The sequence below is a fragment of the Heterodontus francisci genome, chromosome 32 (genome assembly GCF_036365525.1).
Source record: "Heterodontus francisci isolate sHetFra1 chromosome 32, sHetFra1.hap1, whole genome shotgun sequence".
Classification (NCBI taxonomy): Eukaryota; Metazoa; Chordata; class Chondrichthyes; order Heterodontiformes; family Heterodontidae; genus Heterodontus; species Heterodontus francisci.
Genome location: NC_090402.1, coordinates 22,749,401 through 22,775,138, shown reverse-complemented (window position 1 = coordinate 22,775,138; position 25,738 = coordinate 22,749,401). Strand labels below are relative to the sequence as shown.

General features: G+C 37.9%; 1 protein-coding gene across 10 annotated transcripts in view; it reads right to left on the bottom strand.

Moving 5' to 3' along the window:
• mapkap1 (MAPK associated protein 1) overlaps positions 1-25,738 on the bottom strand; it is a 305,427-nt gene that overhangs the window by 36,406 nt on the left and 243,283 nt on the right. For 9 of the 10 annotated variants that reach the window (XM_068012482.1, XM_068012484.1, XM_068012481.1 and 6 more), the window contains 2 exons: positions 22,735-22,875; positions 13,790-13,927 (listed from right to left, as the gene is read on the bottom strand). The exons of the other annotated variant lie outside the window; for it this stretch is intronic. In XM_068012482.1, the coding sequence (XP_067868583.1) occupies positions 13,790-13,927; positions 22,735-22,875 (279 nt within the window). The remainder of the gene's footprint in view (positions 1-13,789; positions 13,928-22,734; positions 22,876-25,738) is intronic. 10 annotated transcript variants of the gene reach the window in all.

The following is a 25,738-nucleotide window of genomic DNA, read 5'->3' as shown; positions in this document are numbered from 1 at the left end:
ATGGTCGGCACAGACTCGGTGGGCCGAAGGGCCTGTTTCAGTGCTGCATCTCTAAATAAATAAAATAAATAAATTGCTTTCTTTAACACTCCAACTTAGTTTTAAGTAGCAGATTTAATAAAATGACATATATTCAATGTAGGCACAATATTTTTGACTGCTATTTCTCAGCTACAATGGGCTGGATTTTGCATAGATAATAACAGTGAGGGTCACAGTGATCATCATTATAACAGGATAAATCAGTCAGCTTCTTTCAGCATTCGCACATGCACAGTTAAACATGGAAATCCGGAAGTTTCTGTCAGAGATACTGTGCTCCTCCACTGTTACAGTCCTTGCTAATAGACACAGCACTGAAATTAATGCCAACAGCATGAACTTGGGGTACTTGCCCACTCGACCTCACGAAAGATGGCAGGAAAATTTAGGTGCATTCAGGAGTAAGTAAGTAAATTTTTATTGGTGTGATATGTGATTATTATTGCCAAGCAACTGCTCTGACACTAAAAATTTAATTTTAAAGTGGGTTGGGAGTCTCAATCGCTCAGCAATTACTGTTGGAGATATTTTCAAAAGTAATATTTTCTTTCTCTCTCAATCCCATCCATCTTTCCAAATCTTTATTCCAATTTTAGATTTAAATCTAATTTATATTTCCAGCTTTATACTTCCTGGTTTGGACTATGCATGCATCCTGTGAGGAGTCATCAATGTGATTGGTTTAAAAGCCTTCCTATTTCTTGCCCTGCTCACAGGTATTACAGATACTCCATTGAGAGCACAGTGATGGATCAGACACTAGATTAGAACAAGTCACCACTCTAAAGTCCACAAAAACTTGGGTCGGCAGCTGTCACTGAGAGCAAAATCCAGGCCATCATTGTGACATTTGCCTATTTCCAAAGAAATAAATGGTTTTTTGCAAATGCAGAAGTAAAAATGGCCTGAAAGAAGTAAAGCCAAACACTGAAAGGACAATTTTATATTGCGGACACAGCATTAAAAATTTATCTTTAGAATTGTGCTGCAACAAACACAATTGATTCATTCTTCTGGAGGTTTTGCAATAGAAGATAAAAGCTTCATTTTTTGTTGTACAAATGTACATTGAACAATGAGTATTAAATACCTCTAGATGCAAATTTTACTATTAAAGGCTGCTTTTTTGAGTCTCAAATTATCCAGTACCTTAAAAGCTTTTGTTAATTTCCTTCTGTCAACTTATTAAACAATGCAAACGTCAGTGCATAAGGAGGTTTTAAACAGTTCAACTTTGCACAATCTATTAAAATCTAAAAACAATCTGCCGTTTCAGTAGAGCAGAGATTAATGATGCTTCCATTAGGAGGTAGTTGTTGTAAAAGCAAAACATTTTTCAAACATTGGTGACATATTAAATTTCAGTTTATGAGAATTTGTAATTAAAATTGCAAAAGGTCCCTTCACAGTGATCACAATAAGAAATGCTTATTCTTTAAAAACAAAATCAAGACATCTAGTGGCAGTAAAAGGTTACTGCACTAATCCTGGATCTTTGCCGCAGAAGAAAAGCATCAAAGCTATCAAACTATAGTGAAATAAAGACAGAAAATAAAATGGAATAACCCTGCCTTAAACAGCACTTTAAAATTATTCAAAATGGTCTTATCTCCTTGGAAAAGTGCTTGGTAAACTTTTTTAGTTTTAGTCTAGTTTTAGAGATACAGCACTGAAACAGGCCCTTCGGCCCACCGAGTCTGTGCCGACCATCAACCACCCATTTATATTAATCCTACACTAATCCCAGATTCCTACTACATCCCACCTGTCCCTATATTTCCCTACCACCTACCCATACTAGGCAATTTTATAATGGCCAATTAACCTATCAACCTGCAAGTCTTTGGCATGTGGGAGGAAACCGGAGCACCCGGAGGAAACCCACGCAGACACAGGGAGAACTTGCAAACTCCACACAGGCAGTACCCAGAATCGAACCCGGGTCCCTGGAGCTGTGAGGCTGCGGTGCTAACCACTGCGCCACTGTGCCGCCCTTTTTTTAATAAATTAGACTCATTTACATTCCAAACTTACTATGAAAAGTACTGCTGAATTCAGCATACTCCAACTGCAGTTTTCTGGAAGGAAAAAAAGGCATTATATCATTCCCATTACACGTCACCTCAAAATGAAGTGACAGCGTGTTTGATGCGATTTACATTATTTGGTTCTGCAATGGCCAAAGACTCTTCTAAAATATTTGTTCATGAAGATGATTAAACACAATTCAATTTCTAAAATAAATCTTATCCTGAATCCCTCTGTTTGTATTGACTGGGGAAGGCTTTTCAAGAAAAACAATGATCTGAGGAGGATCTTAAGTAGTTTTACTGTCCTCCCTTTCTGTTCAAAAATCTTAAGATAACGCTTTCATTTTATTTCAGAAGTGTGATTTGAGTTTCTGGTTATATTTCAGAAAAGTGCACACAAATTATTTTGCAGAAAGATGAAAACAAAACAAAATGCAACATTGATAGCATCATTATTCCTGTATTTGACCCTACACAGCTTGACTTTTATTCTCCTTAAGATACACAACAATCTATGTCCGTGAGAGGTGTATTTTAGGCCAAAAATATTCCTGCATCAATCCTCTCCGCTCCCAGATACTGTCATCGCAAATAATTGTCTCCATGCATGCAATGATATTGTATTAAAATAGTGCTTTAAGTGGTTACTTCAAGGAATAAACCATTTACAAAAATCAGAATTTCTACTGTACAAATTTCTTGTAAGGCTAGTCATTTGAGATTAAGTTACACTGTAGTAACCAGTCAAATGAAGTGATCAGCAGGATTTGTCCCTGTCAGAAGTATACAATGCAATCTACGAAGGAGAACGTTCATCATTTTACAAAGGATGTACTGAAAATTTTTGTCTAATAACTCAAACATCAATACCTCAAAGACTTGGATCTGCCACAAAATAGCAGAGAACTCTTCTAACAATGCAACGTGGAACTTACATGCTCTTCCACATCTAAATATGGCAATGTTAAAATAATAAAAAGGCCAGGTGAAACTTCGGGATCACATTAGAACTTATGGTGAAGTGTTACTAGCATGTTATGTAGTGCTGACCAGCCATGATGGCATAAAGTTCTTCTCCTCCAAAAAACCTTATGTAATGCCTTTGGGGAGGAAGTGAGACACAAGCTTATGGGAATCTATGGTTGTGGGAAGAAAAGTGATGTGACCCCTCCAATAATAGCACATTAACCAGCAGGCACTTACAACAGGTCAAGACCTTAAGGCACAGCATACAAAGATTCCTACCCAATCCCAACTACATAGGAAAAACATGTTTGAAGTAAAAACAACTCACTTCTGGCAGGCTTGCATTAGATTTTCATGTAAGGGTGGTGCAACAAACCCCCTGGCATTACTCTTCAATATCAATATTGGGGTTTGGTGAAGAAAGAAAGGATCTTTTTGCATGCTGGGGAATAGCACTGAAAACAATCCTTTGAAGCCCAGTTGCCTTTGCTCACTGCAGATTGCTTGGATGCTTGGCTTGCAGATTTTTCTGTCCCTTGGGAGTTTATCCCACAAGAATATCAGCATTTCTGCCTCAGGAATCACCGAAGTGGACTAGTTATGTATTCTACACTCCCATGGAAATATTTGCCCTTTTTGAAATCAGTTTAGTACACTACTAAATCAGTTGAAAGATACTTGGCCCTATTGATTCGTTGCACAGCCAGATGTTGAATTCCCTGACAAGTAATACAGCAACAATCTAGTTTCGGCAATTTTTCTCCAGAGTCACTGCTATTTTCAAGGCTGCCATTGGTAGATCGGTCAACTGAACCTCCAAATCTTGAATAGGAGATGTAGATTCAGGGAGTAGTTAAATTGTCCATGGTAAAGCTCAAATACTCAATTTCTGTCCTTAAGATAAAACAGTTGTTCATAGCAGGTCTGGTCTGCACAGAAACTTCACAGCATTGCCTACCTCTATGACTGTTCCATGGAGTACCTTCCTTAAAACCACACTGATCCCTTATTAGGGGAACCTCAAAGGAGTAAAGGGATAATTTTCTTAAAAAAGTTAATTTTGTCTGTCAGCATGCTAGTAGCTGTGCACCAAAATATTCTTGGTCCTTCTTGGATGACTTCACCTAGAACTGAAAATCTGCAAAGTAAGCTAACTTCACCAATTCCGTGCTCCCAATTGGAAGGAAATATGGGTTGGAGATAAGGCTGTAATACTGGAGCACCAATTCTGATCCATCCTCCATTAAAGGCATTTGGGTAACAAAGAGAAAGATGTCCCTATGTCTGAAGTCTTAGCACCGACCACTTTAAATTATCTTCTAGAGTTGCTGAAAAGTTTATTTTTGGGGTGGGGGAAATCACAAGTTGAAGCCACAATCTAGTCCAACATACTAAAGACATGTATGTAAGGATTTCTGCTACAGGAGTGGCTTTTCTGTAATTTATACAAATTTCAAAACATAGAATTAGCATGAAGGTAACATTTTCTGCAGATGATCAAGAATGAACTGAAACTAAAAACTAACAAAGGCAAAGCCACAGGCCAAAATGAACCTGGTGCCAAAGAAAAAATGCCATTATTTAACCAGCTGGTGTGAAGATCAAGTAAATATTCTCAATAGCAGCCAACAATATTCATGCTACAGTCGGGAGTGGGACAGAATGAGGTGACCTTTTATAATATGGGAAGAAGTCAAATAGTTACTAGGCAAAAAATCTCCAACATCATCCATCTCTACCATTTTTCACTGGCGCAGCTCAGTTTATTCTGATATATAATAAAAGCAAAATGCTGCGGATGCTGGAAATCTGAAATAAAAACAAGAAATGCTGGAACCACTCAGCAGGTCTGGCAGCATCTATGGAAAGAGAAGCAGAGTTAACGTTTCGGGTCAGTGACCCTTCTTCGGAACTAATAAATATTAGAAATGTCACATGTTATAAGCAAGTGAGACGGGGGTGGGGCAAGAGATAACAAAGGAGAAGGTGTAGATTGGACAAGGCCACATAGCTGACCAAAAGGTCATGGAGCAAAGGCAAACAATATGTTAATGGTGTGTTGAAAGACAAAGCATTAGTACAGATAGGGTGTTAACGAACATTCTGGTATATGATGGACGATAACAAGCTCAGTTTTTACGTTTAAAGGAATATTCTGCAGTTTATATTTTTAAATGTACAATTATTTCTACAACAAAATGGGAAACTAAATACTAGTGACATATTAATTAGAGCTTCCTACTGTTCTCATTGTAAAAAGGGCAATTAAACATAATTATGATTTACTAACCATTAAGATAAATTCCCAAATCGGAAATTGTCAAATAATTTAAAAAGTACTTTTAAAGCATTTGACAAAAAGCCCCTAGTGGTACTAATGTCCAATGTATTTTAAAAGTCTCAATGAAAAAAAATCTTAATTAGAGGCTCATTAGTATGTAAATACATTCATGTTTTGTTACAACTGAGTAGGGATGGCTCCACAGAAAATCCTATTCAAAAAGTTATAATAAATGCGAAGCTGAGTATTGGTTGGCTTACAGATTTTTTTCAGACGAGAAAAATAATGCCACTTTTTTATTTCAGATGTTGGCTGTGCAACATCTGGTTTAATGAAGCAATTACATTTTCTCTGACTTTTGTTATACTGGTGGCAAAATTTAAAAAATAGTCTCACACATGCATAATTTTCTCTCAATCTTCTATATATACAAATTAACTGCTTGAACAGCTGCTCTTCAATATCTTGCCTTCATATGGGAGGCTAAATAGTGAGCACTGGCTGGCTTTGCAATAATGTGGGGCACTCAGGCCTCAAATAATTTAAAAAGCACACATATAGGGCTCTCGACGCCGTGGGTCGCAGGTAAAATTCTGCGGGGAGAGGCCGCCTCGACCCACAACGTCGAGAAGGGCCCACCACATATTACTGGTGCAGCCCCCTGCTGCCTGGCGGTGGGCCATTCATCTGCATATTAAAATGAACCTAAATGAGATGCAAATAAACTTACCTGCAGGTGGCAGCCATACCACTCCAATTTTACGGCCACCGTTCGTCCTTCACGTGCCTTCAGAAAGGTGGGGAGGGGGGGGGAGGAATAAAATTTTCAGGCCAGGGTTGGGGGGATGGGGGTGGAGCAGCAAAATCGAATGTGATTGGGTGAGGGGATGGTGGGAAGGGATTGAAGGTTAAAGGAAATAAAGTTCAGGGGGGAAGGTTGTTATGGCAACTTTAATGTGTTTGGGGGGGGGGTTGGACAAATATTACTCTGATTATTCACTGTGGGGGTGGGAGAGGTGATTTGAAGCATAACATTTTTGTCAGAAATGTTTCAAAATCTGCCACTTTAACCATTGAAATCTAACTGAAGGGCCTGAAGCCCTTTAAAAATGGAGCCGGCGCCTGTGCAGTGACGCCGGATGCCGTTGCCTGGGACGCAGCAGCTGCCCCCTCTGTTTAAATGAGCCCCTGCGCGTAATATCGCAGCGGCTCTTTGGCAGCACTTCCGTGTTGGAAGGCCGCCGAGTTCAAATTCAGCCCATACTCACCGTCTAACCAGGGACTGAACTTGGGACTTTCTTTGTCAGATTGATTCAGTGCATTCACTAATTTGGGTGTTGAGGGAACTTGTGGAACCATATGTTGGAAGTTTTCTTATGAAATTCAACACTTAACGGGGAAAAAGGAGGGGGACTCGGACTAGGAGTTGCTCTTGCAGATAGCCAGCACAGACATGACGGGCCGAACGGCTTTCTTCTGTGCTGTAACCATTCTATGATTTCTGTGCTTTTTTTCTTCTAATATTTCTTTTAATATACTGTGATAATTTTTTTTTAAATGGCAGCTAAATTGCAAGAATTGAAATGTAGAATAGACATCATTTTAATCTGTAGCAAAGAAATAAGAATTTTAAAAATAAGAATGTTCCCTTCCCACCAAAATAAACAAACATCCATACCAGAGCTCAGCCTAACTGATGCCAGAAGATCAATAATTTGAATATGTTTGTATACATGGAGCAATCTTTCCAAACAGTTATTGATCTATTTTTACATTTTTTTGGCGACGTCCACTTTAGAATTCATAAATATTTTTACATTAATTTTAAAATACAAAATTACCTATGGGAAAGAATTAAACATGTTTAAGAAAGGAAATGTATTGTGTAACTGTAACTCTCCAAAGATGCTGCCTGAGCTGTTGAGTGTTTCCATCATTTCATGCTTTTATTTCAGATTTCCAGCATCTGCAGTATTTTGGTAGTTCCTGGTGAAGAACTGAGGGAAAAGCTCAATATAAGGAAGTTAAAACAGAGAATGCTTGATAAATGAGAAGCTGGAAAAGTACTGATCCTGGGAGGTATTAGATAGAATGAAGAATTAATGGTATTTCAGATGCATGCATTCAGAAAATGGATTAAAATAAGATTCTGTGGGCCAGGAAAACACAGGTGGATACAGATCATCAAGTTTGTTAAAGTACTGCACCAGTTAAATGAAAAAAAGACAAAACAGACATTTTCAAGTATAAAATATTTCAAAATATTGGGATAATAGAAAATAACGGGATATAGAAAGAAACAGAAGTAGGCCACACAAACGGCAAACTCAAGATACTCCCGTTTTTCAAAAATACTAACACCAGTGAGATTGTGCATGTTCAGTTTTGAGGTGAGGAAGCATCGATAATTTAAAAATGGCGGGTGTGGGGAGCGGGGGGGGGGATGTGGGGGTGTTAAACATTGATAGTTCTAAACATCAGAATTCCCTTCTGAACTGCAATAATCCAAGATAAGTTTTGATATTGCTTTCGAAAAAAACAAGCAGCTAGTTTCTAGAACTGTGTTTTGCTCAACATATATATTTCAATATAGTGAGTAAGTAGGAGGTACGTAGAACAGAACAACAATGCAATTTTTGATGGTTCAAATTCCAGTATCTTGTTGAAAGTGACACACTTGACCAGTCATCAAACACCCTTGATGCGACAAGGTATGAGATATAATAGTGTTGAATTTTTTTTTAAATTTGTTCGTAAAATACAGAGTTGGAATTGAAAGAAATTGAAAAGAAGGTTTTATCATAATATACTGCCATTTCTATATGTCAAATCAGCCATCAATTGTAGAATGACACTGAGGTTTAAATGTGCAATTTAATTGGAATAGTTTCATCTAACCAGACTAATTCACGGCAAGATTATGGGATCCATATCAGGAATAGAGAAAACTGCTTCACTCTGTGGCAAACTGACAAAAACCTCTTTATTAATACATTGGTTAAATGGCAGGGATTGCAGCTACTAGCTGTGCAAGGGCTAAACTCTTTGCTGCAGACTCCCACATCCTTTTCCTTATCTTACAGTTTTACCCCTCTACCAACTGAGCTCTTTTGGAATGCATTGCAGTGCACCCTGCAAATCCCACTGCCACCACCACCGTCACCTCACCAGTCTTGTTTTAGGAACAGATGATAAATAAATCAAAGTGCACTAAGCAGTGCTTCCACATGGCAATCGCCTCCTTCATTCCTTCTGCAGCTCATCAATCAAACTATTGTCTACTTGAAAGCCAAGGCTTGTAAATGTCATCACCACTCAAGCCCAAGGAGAAGAAAATCAAAATGTTGCAAGGAGTTTTAATTGGATAGTGTAATTAAACTAAAAAATCCTGGTAGACCAGCTTTGACAGGATGGCTAAGACGCCTTTTAATAGGGGTATGAAATAGCATTTGTTATAAGAATCAGGCAATATGCATCATGATTATTTGTTCTCTACTTCCAATCCTGGTATTACTGTTGTTTGCTACAATCGCACTTAGGTTTTAAATGAATTGAATGAATTCTTGATCAAACTCTGTTAACAATATCTGCAGTAAGGCTAAGAAATTACACCGAATTCTGAAGATTTTATTTTAAAGCAAGTACTTCTCTAAGGATTGGAATCCCTATAGTAAAATCTTTTGAATATTACAGAACACAATTTTAATAATCACAAGAATGGCTTTTTAGGAGACAGGAAGAATAGAAACAGGGAGAAAGGAATATGAGTATAAAAGATAATTTCGCCTGAAGCTATTTATTATTTAAATTCCCTTCTTACGCACTCGCAAGCTGAGAACAGGGAAATGTCCTGTTCCGAGGACTTTACTACTCTAAGCCATTGGGAGGCGTACAAGAGCAATCAGGGTTGCTACTTAACCCGCTGTGCCACCTCCACAATCCTAACTCAACCTAGTTATGTTATAGAAAAAAATGAACTACTTATTCACAGTATCTCAATGAATAACTAAAGCAGTAATCACAGTATCCACAATATTTTAAGCATGTTATCAGTATATTTTCTAATTAGTGAGGATTGGCAAAGGAATATATCAGAGCAGAACTTCATATTGTCATGAAAATCATAACCTGTCAATCAGAATATTGAACTGAATTGAAGCTTCAAAAAGGAAACTGGATGGGCACTTAAGAGAAATAAACTTGGAGGGCTACGGGGATAGAGCAGGGGAATGAGACCAATTGGATTGCTTTACACAGAGCTGGCATGGATTTGATGGGCCGAATGGTTTCCTTCTGTGCCGTAATGACTAACATTGGAATTTAATGAGGAGGCAGTGGCCCCACCCACTGGCTGTAAAGTCGGAGGCAAGCCCACCTCTACCAGCCCTGAAAGCCATGATGCTATTTTGCATGGCTCAGGCAATTAATTGCCTGAGGTTGTGGTTTTTGCGCTCTGAGGCAGGATATCTGGCCCCTAAGAGCTGCCGGCCTGTGAGCAAGCAGTTCTTCAGTCTCAGCAGTGCCCACTGTTGGGACTGCAAAAGGCCCCGGACCCAGACAGCGATGGAGGCCAGAGAGGTATGTGGGGTTGGGGCTTGCTGGGGCCAATCAGCCAGGCTCTGGCAAGGGGGAGGGGTTTGATTGTGAGGGTGGGGGTGGCCCTCCGTGGGGCATAGGGTGCCTGAACAGGAGGTGCCCCCTCAAGGACACCGCCAGGTTCTACTGGGCAGCCTCCCCAAGTGGTGGTGCCTATCCACCACTGGTAAAATACCAGCGGCGGTGGGAAGAGGCCCTTAAGTGGCCTCAATTGGCCTAAGGGCAGGCGAGCTGACCACCACCACCTCCCCCACCGCTGGTAAAATACTAGCGGAGGCAGGTAGGTGATGGGAAAGGCACCCTCTCGTCATCCAATCCGATTTTACAGCCCCTTTCCTCCCCCCCACCCACACTTGCCTCCCAGCCCACTCCCGGGTGGGTGGGCATAAAATTCCAGCCTATGACTCCATCTACACCTGGACCAGGAGATAGAATCTTACAAACCAGTGTCAACTAAGAGTTAAAATAATGCTGATGCTAACTAATACTGCCAAATCAAATTACAAGGGGTTTGGCAATAACAGGGAAGGACAGTACTCCACAATATCAAAGCCAAATATTTTTTTGAGGTTCTTCAACATAGCCTTGCCCCCATAATAGAAATGATACAGTTTCTAAATTACAACACAAGGAAAAAATACACTTTTCTGTAAATGACTCCTAATGTGCTACATCAGTGGAAAAAATACATTGAACAGTTTGAGGAAGGAGGGTAAGATGCTTTTACTTACATATCACCAGTTTGCAGCTGTTCTTCTCGGGCACTCTATCCAACATGGATTAAGTAGCACCAAGTAGGGAAAATGTATTAACAGAGAAATTTGCATGTGGCTTTTATGTCTTGCCAAAAACAACAAATTGGCACCAGGGCTCAAGTATAGATTATCTTGTCTGACAACTGTGAAAGCATCCCAAGTAGTCCAAATGTATTAAAAACTGGACCTATACCAAGCTGGCACTTGCTGCTCGGTATTGAACCTATAGTGGTACTTTAGGAATGCTCATATAGGTTGTTTCTTTAACAAAATGTTTTCTCAGTAGTTTTACTGAAGCAGCTGAGGGTACTTGTACTGCTTGGTACTTTGTGAAAAAATACTGGCACCGTGCTGATAATTTTGTGAACTCACTGCTCATATGTAATAAGTCACACAAGAGGCCAGCATTAGCAGGAAGTCAGTAAACAGTAAGTGTATATTAAATGAATTAAAATTACCATCTTTTAAAGTTTGTTTCCAATGCAATCCATATTACAAGACAATTCTAGGCATTAATTACACGGAATGGAGTAAATATAAGAAAGGGGCACAGGAGGGCACAACACTACATTAGCATGTGTCAAGTATCTTTGGTTTTAAATAAAAACTACATAAAAGCATTTCTACCATCAATTTTGCTATCACTAACAGCCAGCACGAATTCTGCAAGAAAAGCTATTTTCGTGCAGATGTGAAATTCAATGAAAAAGACCGACTCTTGTAGGAACATCAATCAAAACGTCGGCTGCAGTGACAGATCTCAATGGTGAGGGAGGGTTAAAGGTCACAGGTTAAGGAAAAAGCCAAGCTCTGGTTCAGCTCTAATATCTCTGCAGTGGAAGTCTTGGAAAGGTACACCCTCCTGTATTAGCCTACCATCATTAATCTTCTTGCCACCTTCTTTAGCTAGTCAAGCAGAACCGCTCAATAGAAAACTATAAGATGGGGCACTACTAGAAGGCCCAGTCCCCATTATCAGGTTAACATTCTGTTAAGCCCCTCTGCAGCAATGGAATGATAACTCTTGAAGAGATCAAGGTCACATGATGTACTGCATGCAATTAATGACAAGTGCGATTTAACAGTATAGTGCACTGCTCACAAAAGAAGAAACTGAAATGTCTTTGTTACATTTAATAGTCTGAAACAAAGCAATCTTTCATCCTGTATCAAGGTTTGACATATATATTAGCATACTAGCATTTCCTAACATTTCCAAATGGTGCAATACCAAATGCTTTTTACTGGTTTGTGCATAAGCTAGGGGAATAAAAAGGTGCTAATTGGTTAAATCAATGTATCATTGCAAATGCACTGCATCTAAAAAGCTACTTAAGTATTGGCTGGATTGGCAAGCCATTTTGAAAGGTGGATTTAAGATATTGCTGATTCTGTACTGTGAAGTGCACCAAATAATAGGATTAAAACCCTTATCTTTCAAGAGAAAAAAAGATCAATAAACTGCAGAGGGATGTAACTAAAATGTTCTTAAATACAAAACTTTACTATGTTATTGGAATCTCAACATTATTGTACAAAACACGAAGCATTCTTGTCACAATACATATTTAACACAGAACATGCATCGTTAATTTAGTGATACTCTGTTATAGAACAATCCCTACTGACCAGTTCTTTAAATCAAAAAGTAATTTTGGACAATAAAGCATCAACTTGCATTTATATAACTCCTTTAATGATGAAATACGTCCTAAGACACTTTAGAGATACAATAAAAAAAAGACAAAGAAGCAGCTTGTTTCAAAAGGTGGGTCGTCATTCATCTGGCCCCTATGCTTTTGAATTCCCTCGTAAAAACTCTGCTTGCCTATCACATTAAGAGGAGCAGGTAGTTCTTTGTGTCCTGGCTAACCTTCCTCTCCCAAAAAACATGACCAAAAACAGATTATTCAACCATTCAAATTAATGCTGTTTGAGATATTGCTATGTGCAAAAATAACAGCCAAATTTGTATGCGTTACAACAGTCACTACACTTCAAAGTAACTCATTGTACAGAAAGTGCTTTAGATGTTTTTGAGGCTATGTGCTGTACAAATGCAAGTTTTTGTGGTGAAAACAACTTCTGAGTCAACCCACTTCGCTCCCCACAACCATTTTCTGCATTTACAAATAATTCTCATTTTACATTCGGACCTAGCTTTAAAAAATAGAAAATGAGGCTGCTAATCTTTAACAGAAGACAGGGAATTAATTTCAAAAAAGCACAAGTGACTATCCCTATAAACCATTTGTGATATGGTAGATGGTATAACCTCTCGGGTAGCAAGCTGGAGTTCTTGCAGAAGCCAAGAGGGATGTGAATCCTTAAGTAAAATAAACAATCATGTTTTATCATGTTAAATCTCAGTTCCCACAAGAAAGCAGCTTTTTGCTTTCTTCTTCTGTTGTTCATTTCTGTAATACTGTCCTGTATAAAATTAAAAACCCCAATGTTGCAGAGTTTAAAATCAACAAGCACTAAATAATTACATAAAATACCAAACTTCTTTTGACGGACAAAAAAAATCAAATTCAAAAACAAGTACATAAACCACGAGTCCAGAATCTTGCATTGTATCCTTCTTCAAACAGCTTTAACAAAAATCTCCAAAACATGTCAAATTAAATATCTACATATAGATTAAAATGGCTCTGATAAAATACAAAAAAAATTCTTCCTACAGTAATCATCACGACTGCTTTATGTATAATTCTGCAGCCTGTTTGTTTTTCAAAAAGTGTGATTTTAAAAAAATTGACTGACAATAGAGCACCAATAATGATTGGTAGTGGCAGATCATATTAAATTCTCAACGTAACAAATTTGACCAGGTTTATCACCAGTAAATTCTGATGGATTAACAGGGCACCGTTGCGCAGAGTGCAACAAAATGTTGTTCAACCTTTGGACGGGTGAAAATTTTGAAATTGATTTCAGTAACACAATACAGATATGCAGCTAGCAGTCTAAAGGATAAAAAAATGTATCATAGGCACCACTGTCTTATCTAATATTAAACCTGTGGACAATACGCAGCTTTAATTTTTCTATTTGAGTGCATGCACTCACTCACACAACAGCACAAAGATAGAGTGCATAAATGTAGTAGTACATACTTGGACTCTTCTCTTCCACAAGGTCACAAGCGCAGAGTAGATCAGAATCAATTGAAATGGGTTTCTGTTTAATCCAGAACTTGGTGCTGGCCTTCTGATTAGTAACAGGGTCTATCTCCACCTTTTCTCCTGAGATACCTGTGAATCAGTGGGGATATAAACCAGTGGGCTGTGTAAGTGATTTTATATCAACCATTTGACACACTTTATAAATCTTAATGGAATGAACACATAAAGTGCTCTCTTAAGCCTTCCAAAACGCAGTTTTCTTTTGCAGCATACGAAGTGAATGCTGAATATGGAGCAGATTTCTGGACCACCAAATAAATAAAAATGATAAGAGTGTCTGAAATGGATATTGTATTCTTCAAACCAGCATTGTGGTGTAGTATTCTGCATTATGTCACCACTTTATTCAGTTGACTAAAGAAAGGTCTCCGATTAGTATGAGAGAGTCACAGAGACAAACAAAACAGTCATAGCATACCCCAGCTGCATTTAATTTAAATTATATGATGTTATCAAATTTGTATTCAATTGTGGTTTGATATTATAGCTGTTATATTATTGTGGCAATACAAAAGCCATTTCCTCTTAATGCATATCATGCATACACATAGGAGCATGTTACAAAATAAGAAAATGCTAACTTTGAAAGGTGTCATCTAGACCCTGAGACACAATGGTGTTGAAGTACATGACTTTTGATATATACAAGACTTAACAAGATCAGATTTAAACTATTTTTTGTTATGCGTGACTTATCAAATCTAGCTTTGCATGGAGAAAGCTAGCTAAGGGTGTTGGAATGAGGATGAATTGACAGGAAAAAAAGCATCAGTGTGTGCAAGCAGAGCTAATGTCACAATATAACAATGTACGATTTAAAACAACAGAATGTTGCATGTTCATTTGAAATTTATATGGATGTATAATAGAATTGTGTACACATTATACTCAAAATCCTACAGCTCTTGCTAATAATGAGTATTATACAAACAAAAACATTTTAGTGGATGGGAAAAGTCTACAACATTGTAAGGACATTTGTTGAGCCCTGTCAGTTACTTTTTAAAAAAGATAAACAAACCTCCTAATGCTGTGTCGGATCTATTCTATTCAACCTATGTAAAATCTACTTTTTCCGGACAAAACTACCCTTCTTGTGAAGAAATGCACCAGTAATCATTCCTCATCTGAGCGGTAACTTGAAAGTTGAACTTTCTTTACTCAACCTTCAACATAAATAGCTTTCTACTTGAGAACAGAAATTAGTTATCACTTTCAATTTCATGCTGCTGTTTACAAGTGTTCAAATTTACTTGTATTTGGTTCTTGAGTTCACATTTAGTGGGCAATGATTTTTCTTAACATAAGAATAGCAACAGTGACCAAATAATTTGGAAATCTGGCAAATATTCAGCATTAAGCACTGATGTTCAAAGATTGGAGTGAGTGTAGTTTACGTAAATTTGAAGTGAGAATGCAAGTTCACAAAAAACAGCAGTTGCATAAAGCATAAGTAAGAAAGGCAACAGAATAAAATGCTTTACCAACACTTCAGTGAATTTTAACATGTAATTAGTTTTCAGAATTTCAGACTTTCAATGTGATCGATAGAATTCCTGTCCTTATGATTAGCTGTATAGTATTTTCTACTTTAAATTTCATACAACTGACAGCAAAAACCATTCAACATGCTTGAATAACATTTAAAGAATGAGTGAACTTAAGATATATATAGCACCTCATCACATCCTAAAGTGCAGTCACTGTTTTTAGATGGGTAAACATGGCAGCCAATTAGTAGACAGCAAATTGCCACAAACAGAAATGAATAAATGACTAGGCTTTTGTTTTGGTGGTTTTGGGCAAAGGAGGAATATTAATCAGGACATCAAGAGAACTTTGTGCTCTTCTTTGAAGAGTGCCACAGGATGTTTGATGTTCACTTGAGTAGGCAGACAAGGTCTTGATTTCATGTCTCATTTGAAAGACACATCCACTGCAAATTCAGCACTCCTTCAGTATTGTGCTCCAGTATCAGTCCAGGTTAAGTGCCCAAGTCTTAAGTGGAGCTTAAACCCACGACCTTCTGACTCAGACAAGAATGCTTGCTACCAATTGAGCCAAGCTGACATTTAAAAAAAACATTTTCATGCAAGTTACAGAAATAAAAATTTACACTACAAAGCGATTCACTGCTGAATGGACATATTTGAGGAAAAGATGGCATATGAATTACTATTTTATTTCCACTGAGAGATTTTCAAGATGGCAGGAAGCCAGCTACCTCTGGAGATTGATATCACAGCGGATATCTCTCCATTGTTTCAACAAGACTGGTAATTCACATAAGTGAACAGGAGTATTAAAGCTGTTTTTGTGTTCACAATAGTAATAACAAAAATAATACTTAATAACCCACTTGGACATTTAAAAATCAGAATTATCTGAGAATCTATGACATTAATTTAACTTGTGAAAGAAAAGTCTACTTCATGAGTGCCAGAGATTTTCAGAATACAGAGCAACTCAAAAGCTGTTACAGATACCTGGCAAATAGATTCTACACAGATTTAACCCATGTTTGCCTGACCACTGTTGATGACAGCATCTTGCTTTAATCAACAATGACAATTTTGTCCGCATAACAGTTGTTGCACTTCAAAATTAACTCCATGTGATGTACTTGGAGACATGTTAATATGGTAAAGAGTTCCATGAACTCAAGAATAAATATAATTTTGTTTTGTAAAAAGATTCAATTGACTTCCACTCCCACTTCACAGAACTGGATATTAAGTAGACAATAAACGCTAGATTATGCATTGCTTTCCCCCACCCCCACCCCAAAATAGTCCTTTTTATTCACATAAATGTAAATTTGGAGGCTATGAACATAACGGCACCCAACTTAAAATATTTGTCTTTAATCGATTGCCAATTGGAGAAACGACAACGAATTCAATATTTTTATGACAAATGTAATTTTCACTAAGCCAGGAAGACAACATTAAGAAACAGGATGTGCATACCCCAGCGAAGTAGTCTAATCATTAAAATCTTTAAAATATGATGTTTATCTCAATAAAATGTCTAATTAAAATAAATATGATGCATACATATGTATATACTTTCATCTTTTGCACTTTTTGAACGAGGAAGATTACAAAATAAATCTTAAATACTTGGAAAAATTTGCCTGCGTTTACTTTTTAAAAAAATTACATGCAAGTTACTGAAATCTGTCAAAGACAAATAACAATTATTTCTATGTGCCAAAGTCCCCAAAATTGTTAACTAAAAAGGGAATACATCTAAAATTCATTCTATGGTCCAAAAGCTTCAGAAACCACAGAAGCAGTCAATATTGTTAATGTACCTTGTTAATTTGATGGGATTTGTCAGGTAACTCCACTGGAAAATTATATAAAACTGTTCCAGATGAACAGATGATAGTGACATGAATTAAACTGATAGAACAATACCAGAATATAAACCAGAAATGACACCTAAAGTGGCTGTTGATTTATTGCCATCCTGAGTTTGGTTCTGGGCTTCCATGTATATTAGTGCTACAAATCTGGGTCCATTTAGCAGTGAGATGCTCGTACATACATCACCAGCTCCTGCTCCAAGCCAAGGTCATTCCCCATTGCATCAATCTTTTCAGTAAAGGCTACTCTACCACTCTACTAGTTTTCACCCATTCCATGTTTGAAATATTTTTGGAAGGAGTTTTTTTTAGCGGGGGGAGGGGGGTGGGAAAGAGAAGAGATAGGATATTTAAACTGCTTCTACTCATACTTCCTAAATCATCTTTCATTTTGAACACCGTTAAATTATTTGCATGATTTCAAGAAGCTCACCTTTTAATGTTTTTGGCTATCTCCTTTTTTGGTAAAAAAAAATGTCTGTGAAAGAAAATTATTTTTTCTATTTTGCAAAGTAGAGTGTGCAAATTAATATATTTACAAAATACCAAAAAATTAGGCTATAATGAAACAAAATCATATCGCATCTTTCCATAGCAGAAGTAGTCACTCGGTCAGTAAGGATATATGCTTCATGTACTTTATTCAAAGTTCTAGTTGCTATTTAGCATCTCTGTACAGTCTGCAATCAACTGCACAGTTTTAAAATGTCAAAAATAATTTTTGTTGGTTTAGATATTCCCAATTTTTGTTAATCATGAACATTCTTTGAGAAAAAATACTTTTTACTGCACTTAAACACAACTGCCTCTTCTGGAAGTTTGTCAAATTAAAATTGTTACTTTTTACTCAGCAAAGCGTGAATAGCAGTTTCTTCGCAAGTTTTTTTTTTGTTAGGTATCATTCAAGGCACCTAAGAATGGACTTAAAATGGCAGACATTGTTGCAGGAATATAAAGCTTTACCTGAAAAATTAAAGTATTCTGCCACTTTTACAGTTAATTCCTTTTAAGATTATTTTCTTATTTGCCAATAAGTGTATTTTTTTTAAATAAAGGGGTTTAAAGAGAGACATTAATAGGAAGCTAAAATCCAATTTAAAAAATCTGATGAGAACTGGAAGATTACCTAATACATTAAAAAAATCCAAGTACTACTACTATGATGGTCTACTTTTGGTTATACTTAGTTTCGCCAAGAAACTACGACCAGACGATTATTTTTGAAAACTTCTTGAAGTCTAGTTCAGATATGGTGATAGAAAATATTTGCAGTTATATAGTACCTTTCAAGTCTTCAGGGTGTTCAAAATGGCTTCAGAATCATCAAATTATTTTTAAAGTGCTGTCACTACTGTTTTGTAGGCAAAAGTGGCAGCTAATTTGCACACAACCAGATCCCACAAACAGCAATGACATAAATGAGAGAGTAATTTATTTTTGCGATCTTTGTTGAGGAATAAATGTTGGTCAGAACACCAGCCAACTCCTATGCTGCTCTTCAAAAATGGCATAGAATCCTCCTCCACCTAAGAGCACAGAAGAGGCCTCAGTTAACATCTTATCTGAATGACTGTATCTTTGACAATGCAGGACTCCCTCAGTATCATACTGAAGCATAACCCTAGATTTTGTGCCCATTATAGTCGTAGTACTTGGATTTTTTTTTAATGTATTAGGTAACCTTCCAGTTCCAATCTGATTTTTTTTAAATTGGAGTTTAGCTTCCTATTAATGTCTCTCTTTAAATTCCTTTATTTAAAAAATTACACTTTTTGGCAAATGAGAAAATAATCTTAAAAAGAAATAACTGTAAAAGTTGCAGAATGCTCTAATTTTTCAGGTAATGCTTTATATTCTGGAGTGGGGTTTCAACCCATGATCTTTTGACTGCAGACAGGATATGCTGCTCTGAGCACCCTTTGTAGTTAAGACATTTGACAACATTTTCCTCAGTTTTGTTCAAATGATCCTAGAGGAAAAAAAAAATCTTCCAATTACTACAAATACCGAGGCAAACCGAGCGTAAACCCTGAGGGCTACAGAAATATTAACAAAAATGCTTGAATTTGACTCCCCCATCCCCCAGGGTGGTAGGGAAGGAAATCCATTTTAGAATAATCAATTACGCACTGGATAGAACTGGTTTAATGAAATCAATGGTCTTTATTTTGCTCTGGATCTTCCTATGGACCAGCAGTAATTTAAACCCAGGAATAGACAATTGTTGACTGGAATTTCAACAGAAATGAGTTAAATTAGGACTCGTTGGTCAGAAAGATAGAAAGTAATTAGCACGTTTTAATAATCAGGATCAAGGTTCTGGAATCATGACAGGTTTGTCCAGACATTATCAAGACTGAAGTACAAACTTGTAAATTACACTGCTCTGCCAGGACAAAATAAACTCTGGTTTCACTCTCCAACTACATTCTCTTCAAACTCTGATAAATTTTAAAACCTTTATTTTTGGGAAAACAGCAAAAAATGTTTTAACCTATGAATGTGTTAAACACCAATGTCCAGTCATCAGTGCTCCTGCTAAGCTGTGCACGTGTGTAGCCATGCAGCAGTCTGGAAGGTACCGCACAGGCCTTCTCCTGGGTTAAATACTGCGCAGTGGGCACGCAAATTAATTTAGAAGGTACCGCATATTGAAGAAACTGGCTGCATACAACAAAATTTTCCAGGGAACATAACCAGTCATCATAATTCATGTATTTGTTAGTAACAGATATAAATGCCAAAAATTTAAAATTTAGCTATAGACTTTCTTACCAATATACTGACAGAAAATATATTTTTTTCTTACTGAGCAGTGCGTGAAATTTGAAAAGGAGAAACAATAATTTTGCTTTTGGTGATGTTTACTTATTTGAAGTAAAATATCTGTAAATCTAGAAATTATTGGAAGGGCCCCTGCCTTTAACTGTACATTAACTTCATAGTGGACATCAATACCTTTGGACAAGAGATCCAGATATGTTTATATTTACTATGTGGCAGACTGTACCTTACATAAAGCAGACAGACACAGAATTAAAATATGACTGAAAACTCACATTTATAAGCACACTGAAAGGTGCATTAACCCCTGAAAGCTGTACTCACAGGTCAGTCCCATCAGTGCTGAACAAACTGAACCATTCGTTTCACCTAACAGCTCCACTCCCCTTATATCATTTATCTTTAGTGATAAGGGATGACCTTTTCAAGCTTTCTGTTCTGACAGCTTCCAGATGCAGAGCGGCAAAAAAAATTCTCCTCAAAGCAAACTAGCAGCAACTGGCAAAAAAAAATGTAAGCTTTGCAAAATGCATACTACCATTCATAAGAAACCAATGCCACAAGAGTACAAAACTCTGCACAGCGGTTAAAAAGTCAAGTAGGATGTCATATTCAAAAACTTTTCCGTCGCACCATAGACAAAATAATACTTAGAACCACAGGAATTTCAGCCTTTAGGCCCATCATGATTAAGCCAGAGATACCTTAACATTGGAGTTAGCTACTTTAATTCATATAATCATAGAATGGTTGCAGCACAGGAGGAGGCCATTTGGCCCGTCGAGTCTGTGCCTGCTTTCTGCAAAAGCAATTTAGCCAATCACACTCCCCGGCCTCTTCCCTGTATTGCAGCAAATTCTTTCCCTTCAGGTGCTCATCGAATTCCCTTTTGATCGCCATGATTGAATCTGCCTCCACCAGCCTTTCAGGCAGTATATTTCAGATCGTAACCACTCGCTGCTTAAAAATTTTTTCCTCATGTCGCCTTTGGTTCTTTTGTCAATCACTTTAAATCTATGTCCTCTGGTTCTCAACCCTTAATTGCCCTCTACTCCTTTACTATTTTTCATCTTCAAGTGTTTAATTTCCTCTTAAATGTTGTAGTTGATTTGGCGATTTAACAGCCACTTGTGTTAATGCATTTCATGTTCCAATAACACGTTGCATAATGCTCTCATGAGGCTTTTCTGTTGAAAATACAAATCTGATGGTATTTCACTCACCTTTCAAGTTTGAGAACAGGACATACATAAATTTCACTATTACTCATCTGTAATTGTTAGAGCACAAATGATATTCAGAACAAGAAATTAAATGCTTTTCATTCAAGCATTATTTTCTTAAACATTATGAAAATGTCAATGACACTGAACATTATTAAGGATACTGTATAAATATTAACTTTATAATTTGTTGATTTAACAGGTAAGGTTGGCTGTACGTGTATATTTGCCAAATAAATCTTCAAAAATGTGCATTTCAGAATTATGGATAATATCACAGCAACCCATATGGTCAAAAAATTGAAGAAGAAACCCAAACCTACAATATTTAAACTCTGCAAGAGCTTCCCCCCAGCAAACACCCGCCCCCCACCACCACCCCACACCCCCACCAATTGTACAATAAATTTGGTGGAATAAAGCAATGGTTATGAGCTGCAAAAGGTTGTGAATTAAAAACGTAGCACCACTGCCTTGGTTATTAACTGCTAATATCATGACATCTGACCATTGAGGCCTTGGTTATTCCTATCTTACGTGTGAATTGCATCAAGTATCTTAAAAGTGGGGAAATTGTGAATCAGCAATATTGACAACTTGGAGGAGGAGAGCAAGTGCTGTTCTTGTGACATGCTTAAATCAGAAACAAAAAGCTTCCATTAAAACCTTATGTGGCAACTATTATCCTAAGGGTAATCGCTACCAGTTATATTTGTATAACTGCAATTATCCCATGTTATTGTTAATCTATAATTGCTGCAAAATTTGACCGCAAGGTCCAGTTCTGCTCAGTTTAAATGCCTTATACTAGTTTATTTCCCTTTTCCAAAGTAACTAGACCCCAACATTTAAAATGTTAACTTCATTAAACTGATGCAAAGCAACTGCAAAATAAGCTTGTAGTTTAGTTTAGTTTAGTTTAGAGATACAGCACTGAAACAGGCCCTTCGGCCCACCGAGTCTGTGCCGACCATCAACCACCCATTTATACTAATCCTACACTAATTCCATATTCCTACCACATCCCCACCTGTCCCTATATTTCCCTACCACCTACCTATACGATGGGCAATTTATAATGGCCAATTTACCTATCAACCTGCAAGTCTTTGGCATGTGGGAGGAAACCGGAAGTTTGATTTAAAAAAAAATCTTACACCTAGCTAGAGAAAGGACATTTCAAAACACTTTATATGGGGCGAGGAAGATACCACACCTATAAATTAAGCTATTAACACACAAATTTAGTTATTATATCTTAAAATAATATGGCATCCATTCCTAGAAGACATAGAATACTTCTTGCTTAATTTGAATAATTAGTTTGTGTTCCATTACAGTTAGAACCTACAATATAGCCAGCAATTACAGAATTATTTCCAAAATGAGTGATTTGAGACAGAGACCAATCTAATTTTGGCAGTTTTTAAAATTTAATTTTTTTGTTATTTGAAGTCACGGACAAGCATAAAGGTCGCATTTCACCAAGTAATAATTACCTAATTGGACATCAGTGGTGAATCGAAGCTTGTGGACGATGCTGACTTTGTAAGATTTGTAACGATGACTGCTCAGAATATCTTGCACTGTCGTCATATCCAGAGGTGGCTCGTCTTCTGAACTCTCCTCTCCTCTTGAGCCTGCAAATAAAAAAAGGAACTGTGAAATAAATGAAACCTTCTATGTGCAAAAACCATTCAGCGTTTAAAAATTAAATAATCCAACTTTAAAGGAATTATCAGCAATTGGCATTTTAGAAATAGGAAAGAATACTATTTTGGCATTATCAGCAAATAAATTAAGGAAAATACTAGAGAATGATGAATTAATATTTCAGATGTGAATGCTTTGTCAGAACTAATTTTAGACTTTCAAATTGCTATTTCCTCCTCTTATACAAGAGGCTGATTCCCTCACTGGGACTTATTTCCAAGGACACAGCTCAACCTTTAGTACCTTGTCAGTTGGTCATTGAAGTCTCAATAGTTGTTTCCGTTTCTGATTAAGGGTCCTTATCCTAAGGGAAGGATTTTCAGGCCCCGCTGGGAGTGGGAACAGAGGAAGACGGGGCCTAAAAATGCCAGTGCCGGTCAGTGTGCTGGTTTCCCGACTCCAACCATTTTGGAAGCGGAGGGCTTGGGGCCCGCAGGACTACACCACCCCCCCACACGGTGGGTACCTTAGTAGGCTCGTTAAGAGCCTCGTTAATTCCAATTGAAGGAGACGGACCGGAGATCTGGCAGTAGGCTGGAGCGTCAGTGCTCCAGGCAGGCCTAGAGACCTTTGCTGGATGTGAGCAACCACATGCTGCCTTGTAGAGGGGCTCCCCATGCTCCCCCCACCCCCACCTACAGTGTCGGCCTGGCTGCAAGAACCACTTTTTAACTAAAATCTTAAAGTTGATGAGAGGGCTCCGCCATGTTGTAACTCCCTCTCTGTTATAGAGTCATAGAGAGATACAGCACCGAAACAGGCCCTTTGGCCCACCGAGTCCGCACCGACCATCAACCACCCATTTATACTAATCCTACATTAATCCCATTTTCCCTCTCACATCCCCACCTTCCTTCAATTCTCCTACCACCTACCTACACTAGGGGCAATTTTTTTTTTTTTACAATGGCCAATTTACCTATCAACCTGCAAGTCTTTGGCATGTGAGAGGAAACCGGAGCACCCGGAGGAAACCCACGTGGTCACAGGGAGAACTTGCAAACTCCGCACAGGCAGTACCCAGAACCGAACCTGGGTCATTGGAGCTGTGAGGCTGCGGTGCTAGCCACTGTACCGCCCGTGTTGTTTATCTGCAATCACCGTCTGCTGCACCTCTCAAGCTGGAAGGCCCCTGATTGGCCCTCCAGCTTCGAGAACCTGCCTGCCACCCTTAATTGGACAGGGACCTTGTCTCCAAGCCAATTAAGGGGGCACATCCATGAAAAACCCAATGAGTGACTGTTTTGCATACCCCCCGTCGGACGGATTTAGGACCCGGAGGGAAAAATCCAGCCCTAAGTGTTAGGCAGATTTTCAACCTGCTGCCTGTGTGTAGTGCTGGCACTGCAGACCAACTGCCCATATTAGAAACTGCCTAATATTCATTTCCACTGAAATCATTGGAAATGAGTATCAGGCAGTTTCTATAATTAACAGTTAACCCGCAACGTCAGTGTCACGTTCACACAGCAAGTTGAAAGCCTACCCCATGAAATCATCTGTTCTTTCCGCAGATGCTGAGTTGCTGCGTTTCTCCAGCATTTTTTTTTTAAGCTTTCTAGCATTTGCAGTTTTTTTTGTTTTAAGCAAATAAATTAGGTTTGGTACATTAAGCAACTGTGTACATTAAATTTTTTTTTTTGAAGAACTCACGTTTTAGAGGGAATGCAGTTGTTACTACTCTCAAGAGTAATTATGCACAACTTTCATTGATCAAAATTTATAAATCAAAAGATCTATGAATAACCTATGTATAAAATAATGATGTGAAAGTAGCATTTAGTAGAAATTAGTATAAGTGACATTGCAAAGAAGAGAATCGAACTAAGCTCCAGTAGCCCAAGGCAAGAGCTAATGTCTTAAGTTACTTCGCAGCATTGAGTTCATTTGCAAAATGTTTCCAAGAAAAGGAAAGTTTCCTTCGCCTTGAAAGGCTTTCAATCCTTCCCAAAGCACGATTACTGTACTGCCCAATTACTTGTTATTTTCAGTTGTCATTTCACAAAAAGGCTCTTCCATTCCTTTCCTCTCTGTCATTATATAAATGCAAGTATTTGTTGTTGGTCTAATACTCATTTTAGATTTCCAATTACTTATTTTCTCCTGCTGTTAAGGCACTGACTCCTTCAGTGGGCTGTATTTTCATGGATAAATGTCAATCTCTGGTACCTTGCCCAGGTGGGAGTACTCATGTTCAAGTCTTGACCATGAGTGCTAGAAGGCTGCCCTGCCTATGGAGACATCATGGTTAAAATGGATCCTGTGTTGATCTCCATACATGCCCAATTCCAGTGGCAATGAGGAGCAGGACTGACTAGGAATGCTGATGGCAGTTGTATTGCCCTTCCTACAGTATATTGATGACTAAACTTCAAAAGGTTAGTCAAAAAGCGCCGATATGGGCCTAAGCACAATTGCTTTAACAGTCCACATCAGCATGACGGGCTGAATGGCCCCCTTCTCAGCAGTAAGTTTCTATGAATCTATGAAGCTCTTTCTTTTCTTGCACTGGCCCAGCTGAGTACAGCTCAGAGGCGAAACCTGGGACTTTCCTGGTCAACATGGCTCAGACAACAAAGATGTCATGTCTGAGCTATCAGGATGACAAATTACTTTTTATTGTAAAAATGGAAGCATTTTCTGAATTTTATTCTTAACATATACACAAGTAAAGATTGTGAGCATTTGAAGAATGGAATATTTCCAGTGTCAGCATCGAGGTGGTTCAGGGTCAAGTACAGTTGGGGAGTAAGGGACCCTGTGCTGTGACAACATGCCTTCAACCCGATT